This window comes from Macrotis lagotis, chromosome 1 (assembly GCF_037893015.1).
Source record: "Macrotis lagotis isolate mMagLag1 chromosome 1, bilby.v1.9.chrom.fasta, whole genome shotgun sequence".
Lineage (NCBI taxonomy): Eukaryota > Metazoa > Chordata > Mammalia > Peramelemorphia > Peramelidae > Macrotis > Macrotis lagotis.
In genome coordinates, this window is record NC_133658.1 from 816,489,420 (window position 1) to 816,512,181 (window position 22,762).

At 39.4% G+C, this 22,762-nt stretch overlaps 1 protein-coding gene across 2 annotated transcripts in view; it reads right to left on the bottom strand.

Annotated features, from left to right (window-relative positions):
* Positions 1-375: 375 nt before the first annotated feature.
* ME3 (malic enzyme 3) overlaps positions 376-22,762 on the bottom strand; it is a 324,153-nt gene continuing 301,766 nt past the window's right edge. For both annotated transcript variants that reach the window (XM_074217063.1, XM_074217064.1), the window contains exons 8-14: positions 15,242-15,339; positions 14,880-14,993; positions 12,793-12,898; positions 8,994-9,136; positions 4,102-4,275; positions 1,159-1,257; positions 376-643 (exon numbers count right to left, since the gene is read on the bottom strand). In XM_074217063.1, coding sequence (XP_074073164.1) covers positions 482-643; positions 1,159-1,257; positions 4,102-4,275; positions 8,994-9,136; positions 12,793-12,898; positions 14,880-14,993; positions 15,242-15,339 — 896 coding nt within the window. In that variant the 3' untranslated portion in view covers positions 376-481. The remainder of the gene's footprint in view (positions 644-1,158; positions 1,258-4,101; positions 4,276-8,993; positions 9,137-12,792; positions 12,899-14,879; positions 14,994-15,241; positions 15,340-22,762) is intronic.

Below are 22,762 nucleotides of genomic sequence, written 5' to 3' on the forward strand. Positions count from 1 at the left end.
TTGCCTAGGGTCAAACAGAAGCTGAGTCAGGATTCAAATTTGGGTGTTGCTGACTTCAAGCCTAACATTCTATCCCTTGTGCTCCCAACCTGTCTCTAGGGAACAGAGGCTATTAATTTGGAATCAGTGTTATGGGTGAATGAGTCTGATAATGTCCAGTATGTAGAACTGACAGCTCAGTTGTTTCAGGCATATCTGACTCTTTTTGACCCCACTTAGAGTTTTTCTTGGCAGAGATACTGGAGTGGTTTGCTATTTCCTTCTCCAGTTCATTTTGTAGATGAGGAAACTGAGATAAAAAGGGTTAAGTGATGCTGGCTTGATGCTCTATTCAAGAACTTTAAGTTAAAAAACAAAAACAAGGACAAGAACAACCATTTTGGGGATCCATTTATATTGTCAGTGTTCCAAACCTGAATATAGTTTCACTCATTGGGGGCTGGGGGGAACCAACTCGCTCATATGAGCCAATGAGATGGCCTCAGATCTTCTGTACTTCTGCTGCCTCCTTGGGCCACGTGTAGCTGTCCAGCACAAATGAGTCATATTCTGGAGTGTAGACCAGAGACTTCACAAAGGCCTCCTTGTCCTCAGGTTCTGGGTACCATGAAGCCAAGCTGTGTTTGTAAGCATAATCAAGGACCTGAGATGAAAAGAACATGTTTGAAATAGGGACTTAGTCATTTAAAGATCATTCACCAGGCATTTGTTTATAATAACAAGTAATACAAGTCTTAGGGGTCTGGAGAGGGAATGGGACCCAAATGAAACAGAAGTAACTAATTTCTTTCAAGTACAGCTATAATACTGCCTACTGTAAAGAGCCTAGTCCAATCCTAGATTGTTTCTCCTAGAAATTACTTTATATATTCTATTTATTTTCTAGGAACATGTTATTTTCCTCAAGTAGAATGTAAGCTTTGGTGGGGTGGTGATAGTTTTTATTTTTGTTTTTCGATTTCCATTGCTTGGCCCAAAGTGGTTATGTTGTCTATGGAGCTTCATAAATATTTAATGCATTAATGAATTGATCCTCTGACACCTGGGATCTTACAACCTTCCAGGCTCTTCAGAAGTTTTGACTCCTTGTTGGATTCTTGGGTTCTTGGGTTCTTTCATTACCCAATAAATCAGCCCTTGGCCCAAGTCGGCTCTTACCTTGACTGCAATTCTCAGGGACACATCCCGGATGGTGCTGAGAGGTGGGTAGAGCCGGCCTTGGGCAAGATGCTGATCAGAGACCTCCTGGGCAATGTGCTGGAAAAAGGGTAGAGTTGAATGAACAACCAAATCCACAGAGCTCTCTTCCCAGACCAATCACTGGAATGAAGCTTTTCAGCTAGGCATTAGAGGATGGAGAAGACTCTCCGCTATAGTAGGGAGAACAAAAATAGCAGGGTAACTCTTCAGGGCTCAGGGAGCAGCCCTCAGGACCAGAGCCCAGAGCTGCCCATCTCTGTGTCTCCTATGAAAAGTGGTTTTCCCCAAGGCCCAGTATGTGTGCTTCCTTCTCTCTGAGATACTAACTCCATCTCCTTATTCTTAACCTTAACCTCTAAGCCTACTAGTTATTGGGACTAGTGGCCAGCCAGTCTTTCAGTTCACTTCCAATCTCATGCCTGGGAAACCATCAGTGTTTTTCTCCCCCCTCTGGTGTCAAATTTAATCTTCAGGGAAGAGTCATCAAATCCTTCCGAGAACTGTTGTGTCATGGAATGAAAAAGGGGAGAGGGAGGGGCCATGACAAAGGATTTGTGGTAACAGCTGATGTGTGCTCACTGTTTTATGATCACAAAAATCATTTATTTTGATTCCTGGAATAACTTTGTGAAATGAATAGTGAGAACATAGTTACCTGCATTCTACAAATTAGGAAGCTAAGGCAAAGAGAAGTGAAATGATGAAGTCTCCCTGCCAGAGGGGAAGACTTGAACTCATTTCTTCTGATTCCAGATCCAAGGGGTTTTCCCATTCATTGCAGAAAGGCAATGAGAATTTAGGAGAAAGACCACTTGAGTTTAGGGTCCCAAGATCTGGGTTGGAAACCCAACTCTACAAATGAATTACCTAGTATTGGCTGTGAGCTGCTGTCAGTAAGGTGCTTGGTAAAGGGAAATGGGTTGTGAGCTGTATCATGTTTCCACTAGGTCAGTTCTCTTTTGGAAACTAATAAACTAATAAACTAATAAAGTAGAACCCCTTTGCTCTCCACTCAAGGAGGCCCTTCCTAACCCTAGGATGCCCTCCCTAATGGGAAGCAACTGGAAAGACTTCTAGTCAAGGTTGGTTGACTCTTGAAAGTCAAAGGTAGGGCAAGGCTGTGGTTTCTGCCATAGCAAAGTGAAGCAAGAGTGAAGAGTGGGAAATTTGGAACCAGAGCAACTGTATTTGAGTCTTGGGTCTATGCTTATTAACACTCTGTTCTTGGGCAAGTCACTTCCCCTCAGTGACACCACACTACCTCCAAGTCATCCCACTTCCCTTGTGGGAATGCCATAAGTAAGTTCCTGGCCAGAAGCTAACCCTGATGACCAGAACTAGGGGGGAGGGAAGAGGAGGAGTGAATCAAGATGGGGAGATGGATTAAAAAATGAAAGAAACATAAACACTCTTTCCCAGGAAGGATCCTGGTCTTAGAGGTGAAAGGTACCTTAGAGGTCATCTAGTCCAACCCCCTCATTTTACAGATGAGGATTCTAAGCTTAAGAAAATTTAAGTGACTTGTCCAAGCTCATCCTGGGAGTATGTGACAGAGTTGGGATCTCTACCTCTAAGGAGGCCATGTGATAAGATGGAAGGAACACTGGCTCTGAAGTCAGAAGCCCTGGATTAAATTCTCACCCCTGAAACTTTCTACTATGGGCAAGTCCTTTAGCTTCTCTGGGCCTCAGTTTCCTCACTTGCAAAATGACAGAGTTGGCCTTGAAGACTGATTGAGGTCTATGGACCTAAATCCATTAGTAACATTTAAATAGCACTTTAAGATTTCCAAAGTGATTTATAAATATCTTGTTTGCTCATCACCACAACCATAAGATATAGGGTTTTATGATCCCCATTATACAGATGAAGAAACAGAGGCAAGTAGGGATAAAATGACTAACCATAGGTCACACAGTGAATAAATGTTTGAGGCAGAATATGAACTTGGGGATTCTTGGCTCTAGGTCCCTTGTTCTAGCCACTGAGTTTTAAACAGAGATTTAAGAATGGCAAATCACTCTCTAGATTTCATCAGGGATAGCTAGGTGACCTTGGACCAGGAGTCAGAAAGATCTGAGTTCCAGTATGGACTTATGCACTTATTAGCCGTGTGGCTCTAGGCAAGCAACTTAACCTTTGTTGCCTCAGTTTTCTCATAAAATAGGATGGAATATACTTATTCAGAATTGTTGTGAGGATACAATGAGATATTAACAAAAATAAATTCTATTATAATAAATATAAATAATAGTCAATAAAAATAATAAAATAAGTCATTGGAAACATTAAAGCACTATATAAATGCTGGTTATTATCAACATTATTTGAAGATGTTCAACTTCAGATGCTGTATTAAGCACTTTTTTGTTTTTATTATTTTTTTGTTGTTTTTACATGTCAATGGGGTTAAGTGACTTCAAGGTCACACAGCTAGCTAATTATTAAGCATCTGAGGTCGCATTTGAATTCAGGTCCTTCTGACTCCAGGGCCGGTGCTCTATCCACTGCATCACCCAGCTGCCTCTGTACTAAGCATTTTAAAAATCTTGTCTCATACACTCCTCACCAGGACTCTGGGGGAGGGGTGCTATTTATTGCTATCCCCATTTTATGGATGAGGATCCTGAGGCTGACAGATCTTACTTGCCTTGCCCAGGGTCAAACAGTTAGTAAATGATTGAGGTTGAATTCAAATTCAGGCCACCCTTACTCTAGGTCCAACTGCCTCTAATTTTTCCTCTGATAATCTTTCCCTGCTACTTTTCTCTACCATGTCCACATAGAGACTTGATTTCTTTCCGAATATATGAGAAATAATCTAGAATACACTTTTCCTAGAAATGTTAATATTACAAGTCCAGAGGGTGGCCAGTCCCTGGGTGATGGGACATATTGCACCTCAGCTGTCAGGAGGAAGATCTCCTCTGGGATGTGCCGTACTCCACAGGCGATGACCCCCAGTGCCACTCCGGGGAACACATAGGCGTTGTTTCCTTGACCAGGGAAAAAGGTCCTGCCATCTTCCAGGGTGACTTTGTCAAATGGACTCCCACTGGCAAAGATTCCTCGGCCCTGTGAGAGGGAAGGACACATGTCTGAATGTTTTCATTTGTTTTACTGACAGTGGTGGTGAACTGATTGCCTAAAGCCACAAATGTTCTCTTTTGGTCATTTCTGGGACCAAGAACATGCATTTGGAAAAGACTGGTAGGAAATCTGTGGCCAAGCAAAAGAAATTTCTATGTGTGGGAAGCCATCTGGCTCCCAGGGGTGACCCGGGATTCACAACTCACCACATCCTGTTGGTAGCATTATCTAACATCCATGTACATGTATCTCCCCTCTGCCATACTCGTGATCTCCTGGGAGCTTCTATGTCCCCCTCGGTACCTCATACAGAGTCAATGCTCAGTAAATGTTGGTTAGTGAATGATTTATATAGACATTGGTTGGATGAAGACACAAATACAAAGACAGATGTAGAAATCATAGTCTGAGCTCTTAGGGAGTGCAGATCAGGCAGGGCCCATGGGAGGCCCTTGATAACACTAGCTGAATTAAATGCCCTGCCTCATCTGAACTAACTAGCAGCCAAGAGGCAATAAGGCTATAATGTGCCAGGCCTGTGTTAGGTGCTAGAGATAGAAAGACAAAACAATCAGTCAATCAATTAATCAATATTAAGTTCCTTTTGTGTACCAGGCAAAAAACTGTGACCTGTAGAAGTTTCCATTCTCATTATCATTTTCTGACCAAATCCACTGTTCTTCTAAATTTCCCTTTCTGTCTGCAGGGCCATGCCATTCTTTGTCTTTCAGATTTGCCATCTGAGTGTCTTCCTTAACTCCTCCTCCTTACTTCTCCCTTACCCCTATTTCTTCTTATTGTTTAGTTGCTCAGTTATATCTGACTCTTCATACTGCTCATGAGGTTTTCTTTTTTCTTTTTTTCTTTTTGATTTTTGCAAGGCAATGTCCAATGTCATACAGCTACTTAGTATCAAGTGTCTGAGGGCAGATTTGAACTCAAGTCCTTCTGAATTCAGGGCCAGTGGTCTATCTACTTTACCATCTAGCTGCCCCAAGCTCATGGGATTTTCATAGAGTGCTTTGCCACTTACTTTTCCAGCGAATTAAGGCAAACAGACATTAGTAAATCTGGGCTCCGAATTCAAGCCTTTTTGAGCTTAGATCTAGGGCTTTATCTAGCTGTCTCCAGTCACTTATTACATCGTGCTGCTTTTACCTCCACAACAGGGTTCTATCTCCAGTCTTCCTGATCTATATTTTACCACTGGACCCAGATGGCTGTGGAGAAGAGAGTGAGGCTGGTGACCTTGAACAGTTTTGACTTCAAGTCACCTGCGTGGAATGTCATCATCTTCCTGATGTCATGATCCTCTTTGAGAAATGAAGGACAAAAAACAAATTCCACAACATCTCTCACATCTAATCCTCTTCTCACTGTTCCCATAGACACAATCTTTGTAAGCAGAGACTGTCTTATTCTAAACCTCTAAGTTTTTATGAGGGTTCTTCTGCCTGTCTAACCACCCCTCTCCAATCTTGCATCTTCTCTTCATCTTGGTCACTGAATGCAGTGTCCAATGCATAGTAGGCACTTCATAAATGTTTTGCTGATTCCTTGTTAATTGATTCCACTTATTTGCATCATTGTCAGCTCCCCAAATAGGGGTGAATTAAATTGGATGGACACATTAAATGCTGACTACATGCAAAGTGCTGGGGGAGATGCAAAGATAAGAAAGGCACAGTCCCTCCCTCAAGATGGATGATATAATCTATACACAGATAATCATCAGGGAGGGTGATGAAGTCCAATGCCCTGGTTTTCTGTATTCTATTGAGGTGGAAGGGAGGGCTTTTCAGTTGACTCCAAGGATCTCTAACTCATATCTCTAAAAACTAACATTAGGTAGAGCGAAGTCACAATATTAACCTTAATAATAGAGAAGAATATGTGGTGTTTGAACAAAGCACCTCCCTGTCTTTCCAGCAAGTCTTTCCTTAGCAGCAGTTATATATATTGGCCCTTGTGCCATAATAGATAAGAGCTGGTCTCTGAGTCAATGTGGCTTGGGTTCGTGTCCCTTTCACCTCGACATGTACTAGATTTGGAAACCAAGTCAATGAAACTCCCAGGGCTTTAGTCAACTTTCTAAGACTCTGAGGTATACAAAAGATACCAACATGCATCAGTAGAGGGAGGTTTCTTGCTTTCCACCAATGAAATCCCAAATCCAGCTCCCTATCCTTGTGGTCCATGGATTATCCCTCTTCTTGGTGCTTTCCTTGCTGTTTTCTGCAGCAGATTATTCCCAGAATTCTCATTCTCTTTCTAAACCTTAATTTTCCCCTATCTACTCCCTTCCCTAATGCTTAAAAAAAACATGTCTATCTCTCCTCCATCCTTAACAAGATACTCACTTGGTCATACTTCCTCCACTAGTTGTTATATAGTATTTCTCCTCCCATTCTTCTTTTTTTATTTTAATTTTTTTATTTATTTAAGGTAATGGGGTTAAGTGACTTGCCCAAGGTCACACAGCTAAGTAATTATTGTGTATCTGAGGTCAGATTTGAACTCAAGTCCTTCTGACTCCAGAGCTGCCCCGTCCACCACGCCACCTAGCTGCCCCCTCTTCCTTTTCTGAGTTAAAATTCTTGAGAAAGTTATTTATAACCAGTGCCTCTACTTCCTCAGGAACCAATGTCTTCTCAGTTTGCTAGACCTATTGACCTTTTCTCAGTCCTGTTTTTTGGACTGATCTTTAGCCTCTGACATTGTAACATTCTTCTCTTGAATAATCTTATGTCTTTAGATTTTTACGATGGTTCTTCTGCCTGTCTAATCACTCCTCTGCTTTGATGAATCTTCCTCTAGGTCACATCCACTCACCATGAGTATACTCTTAGGATGTGTCCTTGGCTGTCTTGTCTCTGTACTGCCTCACTTTATTTCCTTGAGTTCATCTTTATGCAAATTCCCATAGCTACATACCTTGTCCTAATATCTCTTCTTTGAGAGGTCTTTAGACATCTTAAGGTTATCATGTCCAGAAGAGAACTTCCCAGACCCTTTCCTTTTCTCAACTTTCTCCCATACCCTCTCTTCTCAATTTTCCTATTACTGTTGAGGGAGACCCCCATTATCCCAGGCACTCAAGCTCACAAGCTCAGGGTTATTTAGTTCCAATCAACCACTTCACACATCCAATCTATTGCCAAATCCCATCATTTTTATTTTCATAATGTTTCTTTCATTATAGCCCCTTCTTCCTACATAGCCACCACACTGGTACAGTTGAGGTGGGGGCAGGAACACTTGGCTCTGGGTACTTGCTGGGAAAGACCATGAAGGCATTGGGAAGTGAGGCTGCAATGACACTTAAATAAGATACAGAGTGTAGGGGTAAACAGATACATAAAGTACAGAGACAAGTTGTGAAAAGGGATAGAGGCAGATGGTGTGGGGGATGAGAGATAGGGAGGTGAAGAAAATCAGGAGTAGCAGCAAAGAAGATAGAGAGGGAGAAAGAAGCACTTATATAATTATTGATGAGAGTTGGAGGCCCTAGAGCATGAACATGATGAAGACAGAAGATGGAAGGGGGTTCAGAGGCAGGAATTTGAGGTCTTAGTTTTAAAGGGAATAGACTCTTATCTATGCTCACTTTAAAGGGGGTACATTTATTAACATATTAACACCTCCAAATCACTTTGAAGTTGCTGAAAAATTTTAAAGTTAATACAGTCTCATCATCTCAAAGTTAAACACTAATATTTAGTGTTATGCTGATCCTACTGTAGATGGAACTTATCTGAGATTTATATAACATAGAACCAATAGATTCTGACAGCAAAGCTGAGATGGCTTCCCTTGATTCAGCACCTGTTACCAGGACGTGATTTTTGGTTAATATGTGATACAGTTTGCAAATTATACTCCATTGATCTTGGGGTGATCTACATGATGTTAGGTTTCCTTTTGCAGTCTTACTTCTTGCTATTGCTGCTTTTTATAAACCTACCATATTGACTAGAATTGAGGTGGAAATTTGTATTGTCTTTGTACTGGTTGATCACTGTGTCCTGGAAGGCTCTCCCTCTTCCCCTTTGACTCCTGTCTTTTCTGACTTCCTTCAGGACACACCTCAAATCCTACTTTCTCCAAGGAACTTTTTGTTCTCATTCTCTCATTGCTAGTGCCTTTGGGATTACCTTCCAGTGACATTAAATGAGTCTCATAAATACATTATTATCTGCAAGTTGTCTCCCCTATTGGAAAGTGAATTTCTTGAGGCAAGGGATGAATTTTTCCTTCCTGTATATCTCAGGAACTTATTACAGTGTCAGGCACCTAATAAATATTTGTGGACTGATGGACTGTCTTTGTCTCTAGGACCTTGCAAGGAGTGAACCCTGTGGGGCTGGAGAGAGATTCCTCAGGGATCCCTAAACCAGAAATGTACTTTGGTGAATTACACAGATTACTTCTGAACCCCTTCATCCCCCTTGCTGCATGTTTTTCTCTAGTATAGCAATACTATTATCCCTAACCCTAAGCCCCTCCCCCCATCATAAGTCCTCAAAAGGTAACCTCTTTTATGTGTCTGGGATTGGGTTGGTACCAGGGAGGGAGGAGTTCATGAAAGACAATGTCTGGAGCATAGATTTTGACTTGGTTCTCCTCCAGGATCCGTTTCCATCTCCTGAAGGGTCTTTTCCTTGTGCAGGGGAAGGGAGGATGTAATCATTCTGGGTGCTCACCTCTGTGAGACGGTAGCACTTCTCAGCAGTACATTCAGCTTTGCTTGTGGGATTGCTTAAGGCAAAGATGATAGGTCGTTTGTTGAAAGAGGCCATATCCTTCAGAATCTGGTCAGTGAAAGCTCCTGCAACAGCTGCCACCCCTGCCCAAGAGAAAGAATTGTCTGCCTTGCTGTCCACAAAGCAGTGGCTGCTGAAAGCCTCCCTGTTGTATCTCCCAGAGGGGCATTATCTCATCCATAGAGTGCTAGCTTTGCATCCTGGCTTTCCTGCTTCCTGCCTATGTGATTTTGGGCAAGGGCACTTAATCCCTCTGGCTTTAGTGTCTTATGGGAAAAGTGCTGGAGATTCACAGACAAAACCAAAAGTAGTCCCAGATCAGTCGATAGCTAAGAAGATCTTAAAAGTCACTCAATTCAACCTCTCATTTTACAGGTAAAGACACTGAATCCTAGAGAGAGGAAGAGTGAATTGCCTAAGATTATATATGCAATAAAATAAAATAAAATATATTATATATAATATAATTTACATAGTGCTTTACTTAACATTAACTCATTTGATCCTCATAACAACTTTGGGAAACAAGTGCTATTATTGTATTATCATTCCCATCTAAAACATTAATAATAAAAACAATAATAATATAATTCACAAAATACTTTTAAGGTTTGCAAAACATTTTACATATAGTAATTCATTTAATTCTTACAACAACTTTGGGAAATAAATGATATTGTACCCTTTTAAAAATTAATAATAGATACTAATATTAACTTATTATTTATATAACACTTTATGGCTTGTAAAGTGCTTTACTTATAACTCAGTTGATCCTCACACAAATTTGGAAAATATATGCTATTACCATCCTCATTTAAAGAATTTAAGATTGGTTGTTATCCTTTGTGCTCAAAGAAGACCAGAAGGAAATCACTCTGTCAGGGTCAAAATATGGTGTGTCTGATGTAACTGCTCAGATCAGTACAATTTCAGAAGGTTCTAACCACAGGTTGGACACAGGTAGTCCATAGGGGTAGATTCTCTCGATTTCATGTTTCTCTAGATTTCATGAACATTTCATGTTCATTTTGAACTACTTCAATTCTGCTTCATTCATAGAGCATAGGACCTTCTTTGATGTGGGCATGCCGTGGTGGGTGGTCTTGTGCCAGTGTCCTCCATTTCTCACAACTGATTCCAAAGTTCTTCAAAGATACCTTGAGAGAATTTTTGTATTACTTCATCTGATCACCATATGAGAACTTCACTTACCTTGTGTGAGTTCTCCTTAAAACGGTCTTTTAGATGAATATATGTATTGCATTTGAACAATGTGGCCAGCCCACTGGAGTTGCACTCTATGTAGTTTGACTGATTGGGTTGAGTTTGACAAAGGACCTCAGTGTCTGGTGATCTCCAGAATCTTTCTAAGACAATTTGAATGGAAGTGATTCCATTTCTGGGATGGTTTTGCAGGCACACAACAATGAGGTTAGCACAATGGTTCTGTAGACCTTTAGTTTGATAAAATTATTCTTCTCTCCAGCAGTTTCTTTCAGAGCTTCCCAAACATTGAGCTAGCGCTGGCAACACATTCATGTGTATATCTTTGGAAAGTATACCACCAGCATAAATAAACATATCGACAGCATTCATAATCTCTCCATTTTCTGTAATCCATAATTCCAAATATGGATAGTCTGGTGCTGGTTGGTGGAGAACTTCTGTATTCTTGCTGTCTATTGAAGCAGAGAATCAATCTATATTCTGTTGCATCTCAGGTAAAGAAGCTTCATTGAGTGCATAAGCACCTGCAAACAAAAAGTCATGCACCAATACTCCCTTCATTTTATTCTTCACTTAATAGCCTTTTCAAGTTTAATAATTTATCATCACTGTTATAGTTGACCTTGACATTTTTGTTTTTATTGAGGGTGTCTGACAGTAGTGCTGAAAACATCATGCTAAAAAAGCATAGGAGCAATCACTCAGCCCTGTTTCATTCCATTGGTGACTGGGAAAGCATGAGGACATCTTCCACTATCCAGAACTCATGGTGTACAATATATTTGAACAGCTCTGGGCAATGAAAATGACCCCAGCTCCTCTGATTTCAGATCCAGTTTTCATTGGTGTGAGGTACTCTAATCTCTACTCTCCAATGATTAGCATAGATAGTAGATACTTAATAAATGCTTACTAATCCAAAGATTGGGGTTAAAGGAGTCTATATTTTATGTTGTGAGTATGACTAGAATGTAAGATGGAAATACATAAGAAAATACATAATGATTTGAAGAAGAAGGAGAATGAACCCCTAGGGGAGTTAGGAAAGACATTAGGCTACAGTTTCTTTAGGGGTTCTGGACTGTCTCCATATTATCTCACGTAGGGTTAGGCATGGAGATGGAACTCAATAAATACTGAGATGATTTTATCCATGAGGAAAAGAGAAGAGGTTTATTGGAAAGAATGTTGGATGGAGAGTCAGGCAGTTTGGTTCAAATTCTGGTTCTGCTTCATATTACCTTTCTCATCTACAAAATCAGAAAAATATTTGCTAAATTTTATAGCTCACATGATGAGCTAAGGGATAAGTGCTACAGGTTGTCTATAGAACTTATACTAATCTGGACAATAGTCATTAATCATCTTGGTTTTTTTGTTTCTTTTTTTTTCTGTGAGGATGCTTTGGTCAAAATCTTTTGAGAAGATACGGATCACTTCCAGGAGAACAGAGGTTTTTATATAGGGTCTGTTAACTTGTTTTTCTTAAAAAAATATTTTGAGAACTGTGTTTCAATATAATCGATTTTCTTTTTAATCTTATATATTTTAGTTTATGAATTTAAAAACATGATTCTGAGGAAAGTTCCATTGGTTTCACCAGACTGACTTGGCAGTCTGACATCCCAAAGCTTAAAAAGTCCTGTTCTACCATCTTCTAGAGATGGTGTAATCAGAATGATGTGGTCTGGAAAAGGAGCAACTGGAGCACTTCACCTTTCCAATTTGGTCTAGGCATCAACTTTGTCCAAAATAATGATGTTATCAGCCACCCTTATTGAGCATGTGCTTCTCTGTGTATGCTTCACCAGATATGTATGATTATATATTATATATGTTTCAAAAATATTTCTTCAGAAATTAAGAGTCAGTTAATTCCAAAGGGCTCATGATGAAAAATGCTATCCATATCCAGAAAAAAGGACTGATGGGGGTCTGAATGTAAATTGAAGCATACTGATTTTCATTTTCTGTATTTTTTGTTTTTTATCTTTTGATCTGTTTCTTTTTTCATAACATGACTAATATAAAAATATATTTTGCATGCGTGTACTTATATACTCTATCTCAAATTGCTTCCTGTTTTAGGGAAAAGGGAGATGAAGGAGGGAAGGAGAAGATTTGAAACTCAAAATTAAAAAAAATAAATGTTAAAAATTCTCTTTACACATAATTGGAAAAAATAAGATGTTAAAAATCTTTAAAAATATTAAAAAATTAATTGTCAGTATTGGAACTAGAACTTAAAAAGAGATCTTTGAACTCTAAGACCAGTGCTCTTTACCACAGAATTCACTGAGCAATATGATACCAATGAAGGCTTTCGATTAAATGAATTCAATACTTGCTTAGAGACATTCAAATCAAAGGTTGCATGAGTTTGGCTTCATTCTGCTAAGGCAAAATGATCTCTTTTATTCATTGACACCTTTCAAACATGCTTCTCCCTATCCCTTGCATCTTATCCCTCTATCCCTTTGCCCCTGACTGGAAAGTGCTCTCCACACACCTATGATGGCTGTGGGTTTCACCTGCCGAACCACCTCCTCCAAAGTATTCACTTCTGCATGATCCTGAGCAAACACCTCCTTCTCATGGTTCAGGTGACTCCTTCCCTGGGGAAAAGAAGGAATAGATAATAGTTATAAGTCAAGAAAATCCCTAATAGCCCTAAGCCTTGGATGCTAATTAGATGATACTTTGGTATAGGGGACTTGGAATCAGGAAGACTTGAGTTTAAATCCTGCAAGAGCTATATAAATGTTTGTCTTCTCCTTCCTCAACTTCTTCCCTCATTCCTATTACCCTTTTCCCCTCTCCTCTCTATTTCCTTCCCCTTCCCCTTCCCCTTCCCTACCCTTCTCTAGGTGCTAGGGCTACAAATTCAAAAAAATAGCACATCTCTTTCCTTCAAGTCACTAACAAAATCTATTGAGGTAGATGATTTTGTCATTCCCCCCCCCCCAAGGATCTATGATTTTTCATTACAGGCACTTGCCTCTATAAGTGTAGACCTGTTGTGCTTAAGAGTCTTAGCAAGGGGGTAGTTAGGTGGTACAGTGGATAAAAGTGCTTGTGCACTCAATGCAGCTTCTGAGGCCTTGGAGTCAGGAGGACCTGAGTTCAAATCTGACCTGAGATGCTTAATAATTATCTAATTGTGACCTTGGGTAAGTCACTTAACCCCATTGTCTTGCAAAAACCAAACCAAAACAAACAAAAAACCTCCAAAGAGTGTTATCAAGATGTTTGGGACACTGAGAGGTTAATTGACTTATCCAGAGTCACACAACCAGGAAAGGATCCTGAATCCAGGTCTTCAAAACTCCAAAGCCAGCTCTCTGTTCACTATGCCACACTGTTCCTCATAAATAAATGTCTACAAAAATGTCTACAAAAATGCAATATAATTTTCTTTCAGGAGAGGAGAGTGTACTAACTAGCATCTAAGAGAATCAGAAAAGGTTTAATGTAGAATATTCGTCATTAAACTCAAGCATCAGTGATTATGAGGAGGCCCAAGCTCCATGATAAAGCTCAAATGACTCTTGGATAGACTTCTGTATATGCACACTGTCTCCCACTTTAGAATGTAAGCTCCTCAAGGGTAGGAACTATTTTTTCTTTATCTTTGTACCCTCAGCTATAAGTACAGTGCCTGCTACTTGATAAGTGCTTAATAGGTATTTATTGTTTGCTTGACGGATTGGGTCTCCCAAACTAGAACTTTAAAGTCAGTATCTAGGGAGCAAATGACCAAATAATGTCTTCAGAGAATTTTCTTCAGGAGTATTTACAGTTGGGGACTTTACAGTGAAAAATGATTGCTCAGTTAGTTACTTTAAGGGGAGAACTAGAGGAAATGATGTTAGTATGATGAAGGGGAGAAGTCTACACACTATACTATGGAGGGTTTTTTGGATTTTTATTTTGTTTTACCTGATTATGCTTCAGAGACTTTAACAAGTGGTGTTTCCCTAAATGACAAAACCGAAGGTGTTACAAAGTCTTCTCATTGGATAGTCTTCTCCTTCAGCAGAACCTTGGTATTCCCACTTGCTAGGAAAACCTACCTCTAGCTCAACTATTTAGCCAGATGTATGGAAAGGGCACTTTGGCTTCCTTCAATTCACTGGGCATTATCATAGAATCATAGATTTAGAGATGAAAGGCACTACAGATGTCACTGAGCCTGACTTTACAGATGAGGAAAGTGAGGCTTAGTGAGATTTAAATGACTTGTTTTAAGGTTGTCTAGGTAGCAAATATTAGGTACAGAGTATCAGAGATTTGATATAAACCCAAGTCTTCTATTTCCAGAGACAGTGCTCTTTTTCACAATGATCTTATGAGGTAGACATCATTTTACAAATGAGAAAATGGAGGTTCAGAGTGGTCCCTTTCCAAATATTCTTTCTCTTAAACTTGGAGGAGCTTAGCCTCTTACACTTAAGTAATAAAATCTCTTGGTGGGGCCCTGGACTCTATCTAATCTAGTTTAACTTCTAAACTCTTTATAAAAAAAATCATTTACAAAATTGACTCAAGTGCAGCCTAAGAACTACATGTAACTTGTAGGGAGTAAGTAAATGTTACCTTCACAATGAGCCCCTTGGAGTCCACCATCCAGATCTTCTTGGTAGCCTCTTCCTTTGGGATGCCTTCTTTCTCCAGGGCCATGACAATAAGGTGAGCAATTCCCATAGCTGCCTAAAAGTCCAGAATGGGGGCATTATGCAGAGATTTTTGGATGGAAAAAGGTTTCTGAACACAAAAAGATTGTGCATTTGATGCAATACAGAACATCAATATTTCTCCACCTCCTCCCCTAGGAGTATCTTGTTCAGTTTTTTCAGAGAAATCCAAGCATTCATCACATCTCCAAAGAATTCTTCACTGCAAACCAACACTTGACTTCCCATTGATTAAAAAGAAGAATGCAGATTCCAGATCCCTACCTCTCCTGCTCCTTGGAAAACAAACACATGGTTGGAGAGCTTGTTTTTAGTAATCCGTAAGGCAGCAAAAATGCCGGCAACAGCAACAGAAGCGGTGCCTGCAACCAGATCAAAACTCAAGGTGAATCTCTTGCTACCTACTCATCTTGTCATACTGAATAATGTCCTGGTGACTAAAATAATCACTGTGCATACCTTTCATGCTTTAAGGTTTACAAAGGACATTTTGTTATTGATACTGGGAGAAAGGTGGCTACAATATGATCGTTCTCATTTGACAATAGAGGAAACTGTCAGAAAGGTGAAATGAGTTACCTGTGCTCATATAGCTAATTCTATATAGGGGTAATTAGGTGACACAGTAAATAGAGCTCTGGAGTCAGGAGGATCTGAGTTCAAATCCAGTCTCAGACACTTAATAGTTGTGTGATCTTGGGCATGTATTTAATCCTTGGGCAAGTCATTCTGAATTATATCTGGCCACTGGACCCAGACTCAAGAGGAGAGAGTGAAGCTGGTGAACTTGCACAACACCCCTAACTCAAATCCAATTCACATACATGTCATGGTATCACCTCCCTGATATCATGGTCATTCTTTGAGAATGAAGGAAAAACATCATTTCATTACTGGATTTGAATCTAGATCTCTTGTTTAATTTTAAGTTCACAGCAATTTTATTCATAAACCTGCTGCCATTCATGAATGACAGTGTGGCATCATGACTAGAGCCCTGAAGTTAGGAATCAAGAACACCTGCCTCAGACATTTATGGCTCTGTGATCCTGGCAAAGTCCCCTTAATCTTTTCTAAGCTTCAACTGTAAAATGGAGATGATAACTGTATCTGTTTCACAGGGTTGTTGTCAAATGAAATATCAAATGAAAATTTTTACTATGTAAACTTCAGCTGTTGCTACAGTACACATTATTCACAAGTGAGGCATATTTCTTTAGTTCATCTCTAGCCATATGACACAGGGAAAAGACCACTGAATTTGTCATTAAGATGTCTTAGTTCTGCTCTGCTATTACTGTGTGATCTGGGCAAATCACCTAATTTCTCTGGGTCTCTTTAGTTTTCTCTTGTAAAATGAAGAAATTGGAACAGAGTATCACCATCTTTCTTAACTCTAGAACTTTTGATCCTCGGTAAAGAGCAAGATTTCTGAATCCCTTATATTAGAACTGCTGATTTCAGTGTTAATTTTCTCTCCACTGTGCTCTTGGAAGGGGAATCTTCTCTCTGTAGGTTGATTGATTGTGGGTGGGCTTGTGGTGGGTGATGTTACCACTAGGTGGCATAGGAGACTGGTAAAGAGATGACTGTCTTTACTGGCACTAATAAAGTAATCAGGAGCATTAGTCAGCCAGGTTGACTGTCTTTACCATTTATTAATGCCCTTAGATGCAGTTTAATTTGGTACAGGGAGATAAGAAGGGGGAGAAGAGATGATAAAAATCAATCTAGGCCTCTGACTTCACACTCTAGCTGAAAAGATCATCAATATAGTCACAAAAATAACTTAGACAATAAATATTTGTTTAATCGAATGAAATTGACTGTTATAGAGGGTGGGCTATAGAATCTTTATCTTGGGAGTCTTCAAGAATAAAAGAGATGTTATCAGTTCTTTGAGATAATTTGGAAGACAGGTTGCCAGAAGGCAGAGATTTAGATTAGATGATCTCTCTGCCTATCTTCTGGTTGTGAGGAGAGAGATCAGCTTTTCAGGTTTATTCAGAATTATTGTAGGAAAATTGCCATTCTCAGCCACCACTAGATGGCAATCTACCTGTTCTAGTGAAAAGAAATGTTTTTGTAGCTTCTGAAAAACAACAGTTTTTATGGTCATAGAAGAAGAGAAAGAGATGTAAAATAGATTTAAAGCCTCCTAGATGCCTCTACCCCGGAAACTCCAGGTATGAGACGGTGTCTTTGTCAGTCAGTTTATCCTCCTTAGCAATGGAATTTCCCAAGTCTGAAGACTAAGGTGTGTCAGGAGATGTATTATAGAATATTCCAGTGGGGCAGGTGTTTTAGGTTAGGATGAAGAGAAGGCTGATAATCAGACAATGGAATAAGAAAAAATGTTTTTGGAGGGAGGGGTGTCATACAACTCTTTACTACATTTGCATCTGAAGTACTTAAGGGAATGAGAATCTGTCCATTATTTAAAGACCTTCAGAAAGAGTCCACAATTTCTTTGGGGGAAGTACCTAATGCAGGGTTTGACAATCATTTCACTGTTGGAAAGGCCCTTTTTGATATCAAAATTTAATCTTTCATGGTGAAGGCTACTCCTTTTTGTTCTATCTTCTTAGTTGAGCATTTGAGTCCAGACTTAATCTGTCACTGATGATTCAGTTTTATCTCATACTTATTCCCTTTTGCTCACTTTAAAACTAGTCAGACTTCTTGACTGCTCTCCAGGTCCCCCTTTGTCTGTCACTTTCCCTGTCTCTCTGCTGTTCTCTGTGCCTAGGATGATCTCTCTCTCTCTGACAAATTCCAACCCATCCTTTGAAGTTGATCTCAAATGCCACTTTCTCCAGGGAATCTTGCCTTCTTTGGTAAACTGCCTTCTCAGTTAGACCACATAGATTTCTTTAAGATTTTAAGAATTCTGATTCCTTCAACTTTCCTCATTCACTATTTTCCAAATCCCTTTGCAATGGTCAGTGATCTCTAAAGTTACCCTTATCATTGGTACAAGGAGAGGGGCTGATCTTATGATTTTACTGGTACAGAGATCTCCCAGGTGAAAAAATTCCCCTCTATCAATCCAAGTGGTTATCTTTTCTTCAACTTCCAGTTTTAGAGAGTTGTTTAGAAGAGAAGTCTCAAACGTCTCATTGTGCCGGCAATACTCTCAAGTAAGACCAAATCAGATCAAAATATAATTGGGAACTATTTAATGAAATAAATAAAAACACAAAAACCCATATTAACGTGTGATTTTTTTCAAGAAATTTCTGAGATACAGTTGAGTAGCCCCTATTTCTATTTGCATTTGGCATCTGTAAAAAAGAAACTGGGAAACTTTTCTAGGCAAAGAACCAACCTTTATTAAAAGAAACAAAGATGAGGTCTACAGTCCTTCGCAGTACAACCTGAGACCCCAAGATAAAATAACTCACAGTTATTTATAGGTCTCTTGATTCATATATGGTGGCAATCTAGAAGTTGATTCATGCAAGATGAAGCCTTTTTGTCCTAACTTTATGACTTCTTAACTTTGTTCTTTCCTTGACATCTCAATTAGCCCTTTGATGTCCCAATTAGCCCATTACAGTACTTTCTTACTTTATCATTTAAATAAAAAGATTAATATATATATATATATATATATATGATTATTATGGTCACATACTTTAGGTAAACACTTTACAATGATTTAATCATACTTTTAAGGTTAACTAACATGGACATTTCCCTGGGAGTATATAATGTGTGGGTACACACAGGTTTTTTTACCCAGGACTACAGTCTTACTATAAAATCACACACTTATTTTTTTATCCTAATGATTATGACTGATAAAAGATTAGCAGAGAAATACAGAGCAAAATACTTAAGTCACTGATTATTAATCTTTTTCCCTTTCATTGAGTTCAAATCTGGCTTCAAATACTTACTTGCTATCAGTGACTTGTGGTGTGGGGTCCATGACTGGGAAGGCATGAACAGTTTCAGAGTCAAGATTTGCACTGTATGAGCCTAATAGACATAGTGCAGGCTCATACTTATTGTATGTGCTCTACTAGTTTATGAGAGATTGTGAAATCTGAGATGAGACACAGCTCTCTGCCTCTTCTGCTTCCCCTCACTGCACATCCCTGCTTGCTAGGTAAACACAGGGTAGTCACTTAACCCTATCTACCTCAGTTTCCCCATCTCTAAAATGAACCAGAGAGGGAAATGGCAAGTCACTCCAGGATCTTTATCAAGAAAATCCCCAAAGGGGTCACAAAGAGTCAAACATGACTGAAATGACTAAGCAACAAGGTTGACTTTATATTATGGCTTAGTGTTAACCAAATTCCTTATTGTTTCTTCCTTTTAAATAGTCCTATTTCTTGGACCTGATCAGTGAAGGAGAGAACTCTTAATTCAGGAGGCAAAAATATTTTTCACTTTGGTTACCAAGGAGCATATCATGGGCAAAGGGGAAGGAGAGGAGTCAAGATAGAAATAGAAAAGGAGTGATAGACAAAGAATTGAGTCAGATAAATAAATGAATAGGGCTACACACAGTAGAAGCTGAGCTACAACAAACTTTGTGATGTGGAGAAACCACTTTATATGAGAAGAGAAACCCTATCATATATTTATAGAATCATAATATTTCAGAGTTGGAAGGGAGGGACCTCAGTGACAATCTAGTCTAAATCATACTAGAAGAATCCCCATTGAGTGCGTGTGTGTGTGTGTGTGTGTGTGTGTGTGTGTGTATGAGTGTGTATGAAGGGATGTGTTCCTTCTGTAATCTCAAAATATTTTCCCTTTCATTAAGCATATCCACCTCTCTATGACTTTCACCCACTGCTCCCAAATTCACCCTCAGGGGACCAAACAGAAAAAGTTTAATCCTTTTCCCACAAGACAGCTTTACAAATACTTAACGTCTGCTTTCCTATTCCCCTAGATTCTTCATTTGTTTTTAATATTAGAAGGGCAAAGTCTGTTTTCAGATTAAGAATTCAAATAGTTCTGCAGTCCCAAGCATTCAGCTTTGCCTTAGTCAAAGGAATGGAGAATGATGGTACTGGAGGATGAAAGGGCTTCAGTCCTAGTTCTACCCAAGATGGTAGTGTTGAAGGAAAAATATGCATTAGTCTATGTTTCATGAGCCAAATTAAGCACTGTGAGGGAATTTTAAATAAGTGAGAAGTGGGCATGGGGAAAATGGGAAAGCTTGGAGAAAGTTTGTTGGCATATAGAAAAGATCATTACTACATTAAAATAAGATGATCACAGAGATTCATGTTACTATACATATTCTGTTATAATTTTTCTTTATATTTCTTCCAAACCTCATGGATCAGAGGAGGCAGTTTCTTCCTTTAAACAAGATATGGGGGTGGTATACTTTTATAGTAAGAGTGTTGAATAAGCAGTTTGAATAAGAAAGCTTGTGCCAACCCAAAGACTTTCAACAAGGTGGTTAAATCCGGTTATAGGGAGACTTGAACTCCAAGTGAAATAAGACTCGTGACGGGACTGGAGGAAGGGGTAATTTAACACTGAAGTAATTATGTGGGAGGAATTTAAAGTTTCCCAAAGGCTGAGAAAGAAAAAGCAAAGAGAAGAATTAAGATTTCTAATAGTTAAGGATTAGTTGGTAAAACGCCTAATTGTACTTAAATGTTTGTATTTATTCAACTTTTGCTCTATGTGTGAATTGAACAGAGGTACTGGGTTGTCAGTATTATATGCTGACCTGACATATTTTCCAAGTTGGACAGGCCAATGAACTATTTCAGCTCTTCTTGTTACTATCTGACATCTATATTATAATTTGGTTCTCTTTATTGATCAGTCAGTAATATAAAATAACAAAATTCATTCAAGAGAGAAGAAAAGAACAGTGAGGGGGGACAGGCATGTATGGACCATGGAAATCTCTCTTTAAGATGAATAAGGCAAGAATCACTGTAAGCTTCCAGATGGGAAGAGAGGCAGGAGGAGATGCTGCCCACTTGCTGACTTACCTCTCCTCCCTACTTAAGGCTCTATGTAGTCATGAAACCAAGGCTAACTCTTTGTTTTGTCCTTGTTGTGTTCTTTCTTTCTGGATTTTAGATGAACAAGTGAACTTTGAAAAGGTGGAATAGCCTCTATAAATTCAATAGCAGGAGTCCTTGGTAGAATCTGCCCCAGAGGGGCGGCTAGGTGGCGCAGTGGATAAAGCACCGGCCCTAGAGTCAGGAGTACCTGGGTTCACTTCCGGTCTCAGACACTTAATAATGACCTAGCTGTGTGGCCTTGGGCAAGCCACTTAACACCATTTGCCTTGCAAAAACCTAAAAAAAAAAAAAAAGAATCTACCCCAGATACAGCAGTAGCAGATCTGAATGATGAGGCAGCCCTGAAGAATGATTTGCTTGACCCAAACCAGAAGTAGATAGATCCAACATCTGAGACCCTGTGTCCTCCTTCGTGCAAGGGATTCTCTATTGCACACCAAGAAGTGAACTTGGTAGGTAGAATGTTTCCTTGTCTTCTCTTTGTGTGCTTTGGTTTGGGAGGAAGAGTTCGGTAGTTTTATACTTCTGTCCTTTTTATACTTTTAAAGTAAATATTCCTTATTAAAAACTAATTAATATTAACTGATTATAAATGGTTTTGAAAAGAACACTTGTCAAAAGAATATTAGGCCAGTAATCATTGGTTAGATGATATTAAGGAGACATTAACCGGTCAGATTATATTAGGGGAAACATCAGACAGGGACTTGAGGGAAATCTCTGGTTCTTTAGGGTTAACCTCAAAGCCATCAAGAGGATGCAAACCCCAGTGTCTACATGTGCTACATAACCACAGAGTATTTGATCAGGAAAGCATCTTAGAAATCATCCGGTTCAATTCCCTTCTTTTTAGATGAAGAAACAGAATTTTAGATATGCAAAATGACTCTTTTAAAGTTGCATAAGTAAGTGTCAGGGATGGGACTCAACACAAGGGCTCTTGACTTCAAGATCCTTTTTCTTTCCCATATGTCTTTTTGGTAGACATAGATTCTGAAAACCGTGTGATTGCTTCTGAGACTGATTTCAGAGGTGGGTGGAAGAACAGATTTAGCACCAGGAGATGCACAGAAAGGTCAATTGTATTAGCTGGTTTCTAATCTATTTAAGAGGAGAGAAAAAATAAACATTTTTCCCCCCAAAAGGAGTCTTCAATAACTGCATTTCCTGAAAACTGGGTACTAGAGGTTGTAAGTTCAGGAAATAGCTGAATAGGACAAACCTCAAATTTATTTAAGGGCAGTTTCCGTTCTGCTTTTAACCAACACAGATCTCCCAACAATCACAGTCAGGAAAATACAGGGAATCTCCACCCTGAACAACAGGACATCTGTGGAAGGAAGAGAATTAACCCTTTCACCCTCAGAGGCCTGGAGATATACTTGATGGAGGTTGGAGGGTGGTGGTGGATCACTAGCAGGTTGTCTGCAAACCATAAAACACTTGGTATTTCTACTCGACTATCCTTCATGGAATGAAGGGCACAAAATCACTAAGAAGGGAAGGTGTGAGACTTGTCTAGCACCTAATTGTTGTTATCAAATAGCACCAGAAAAATGTCTGGCAATGCCATGAGAAGCTAACTCTGCTTCAGGAGGCTATTGAGACTTTTGGATCCCTTCATTGATGACTACATAAAGCCCAAAGACTCTAGAAGTTCAACACTGAATGACTTCCATTCTTTGGCACCAATACACCTTCTTAGCATTCGGATTTCTTTCCCCATGAACCCTAAGCTCTAGACAAACTGGTTATGTGGATGATGATAATG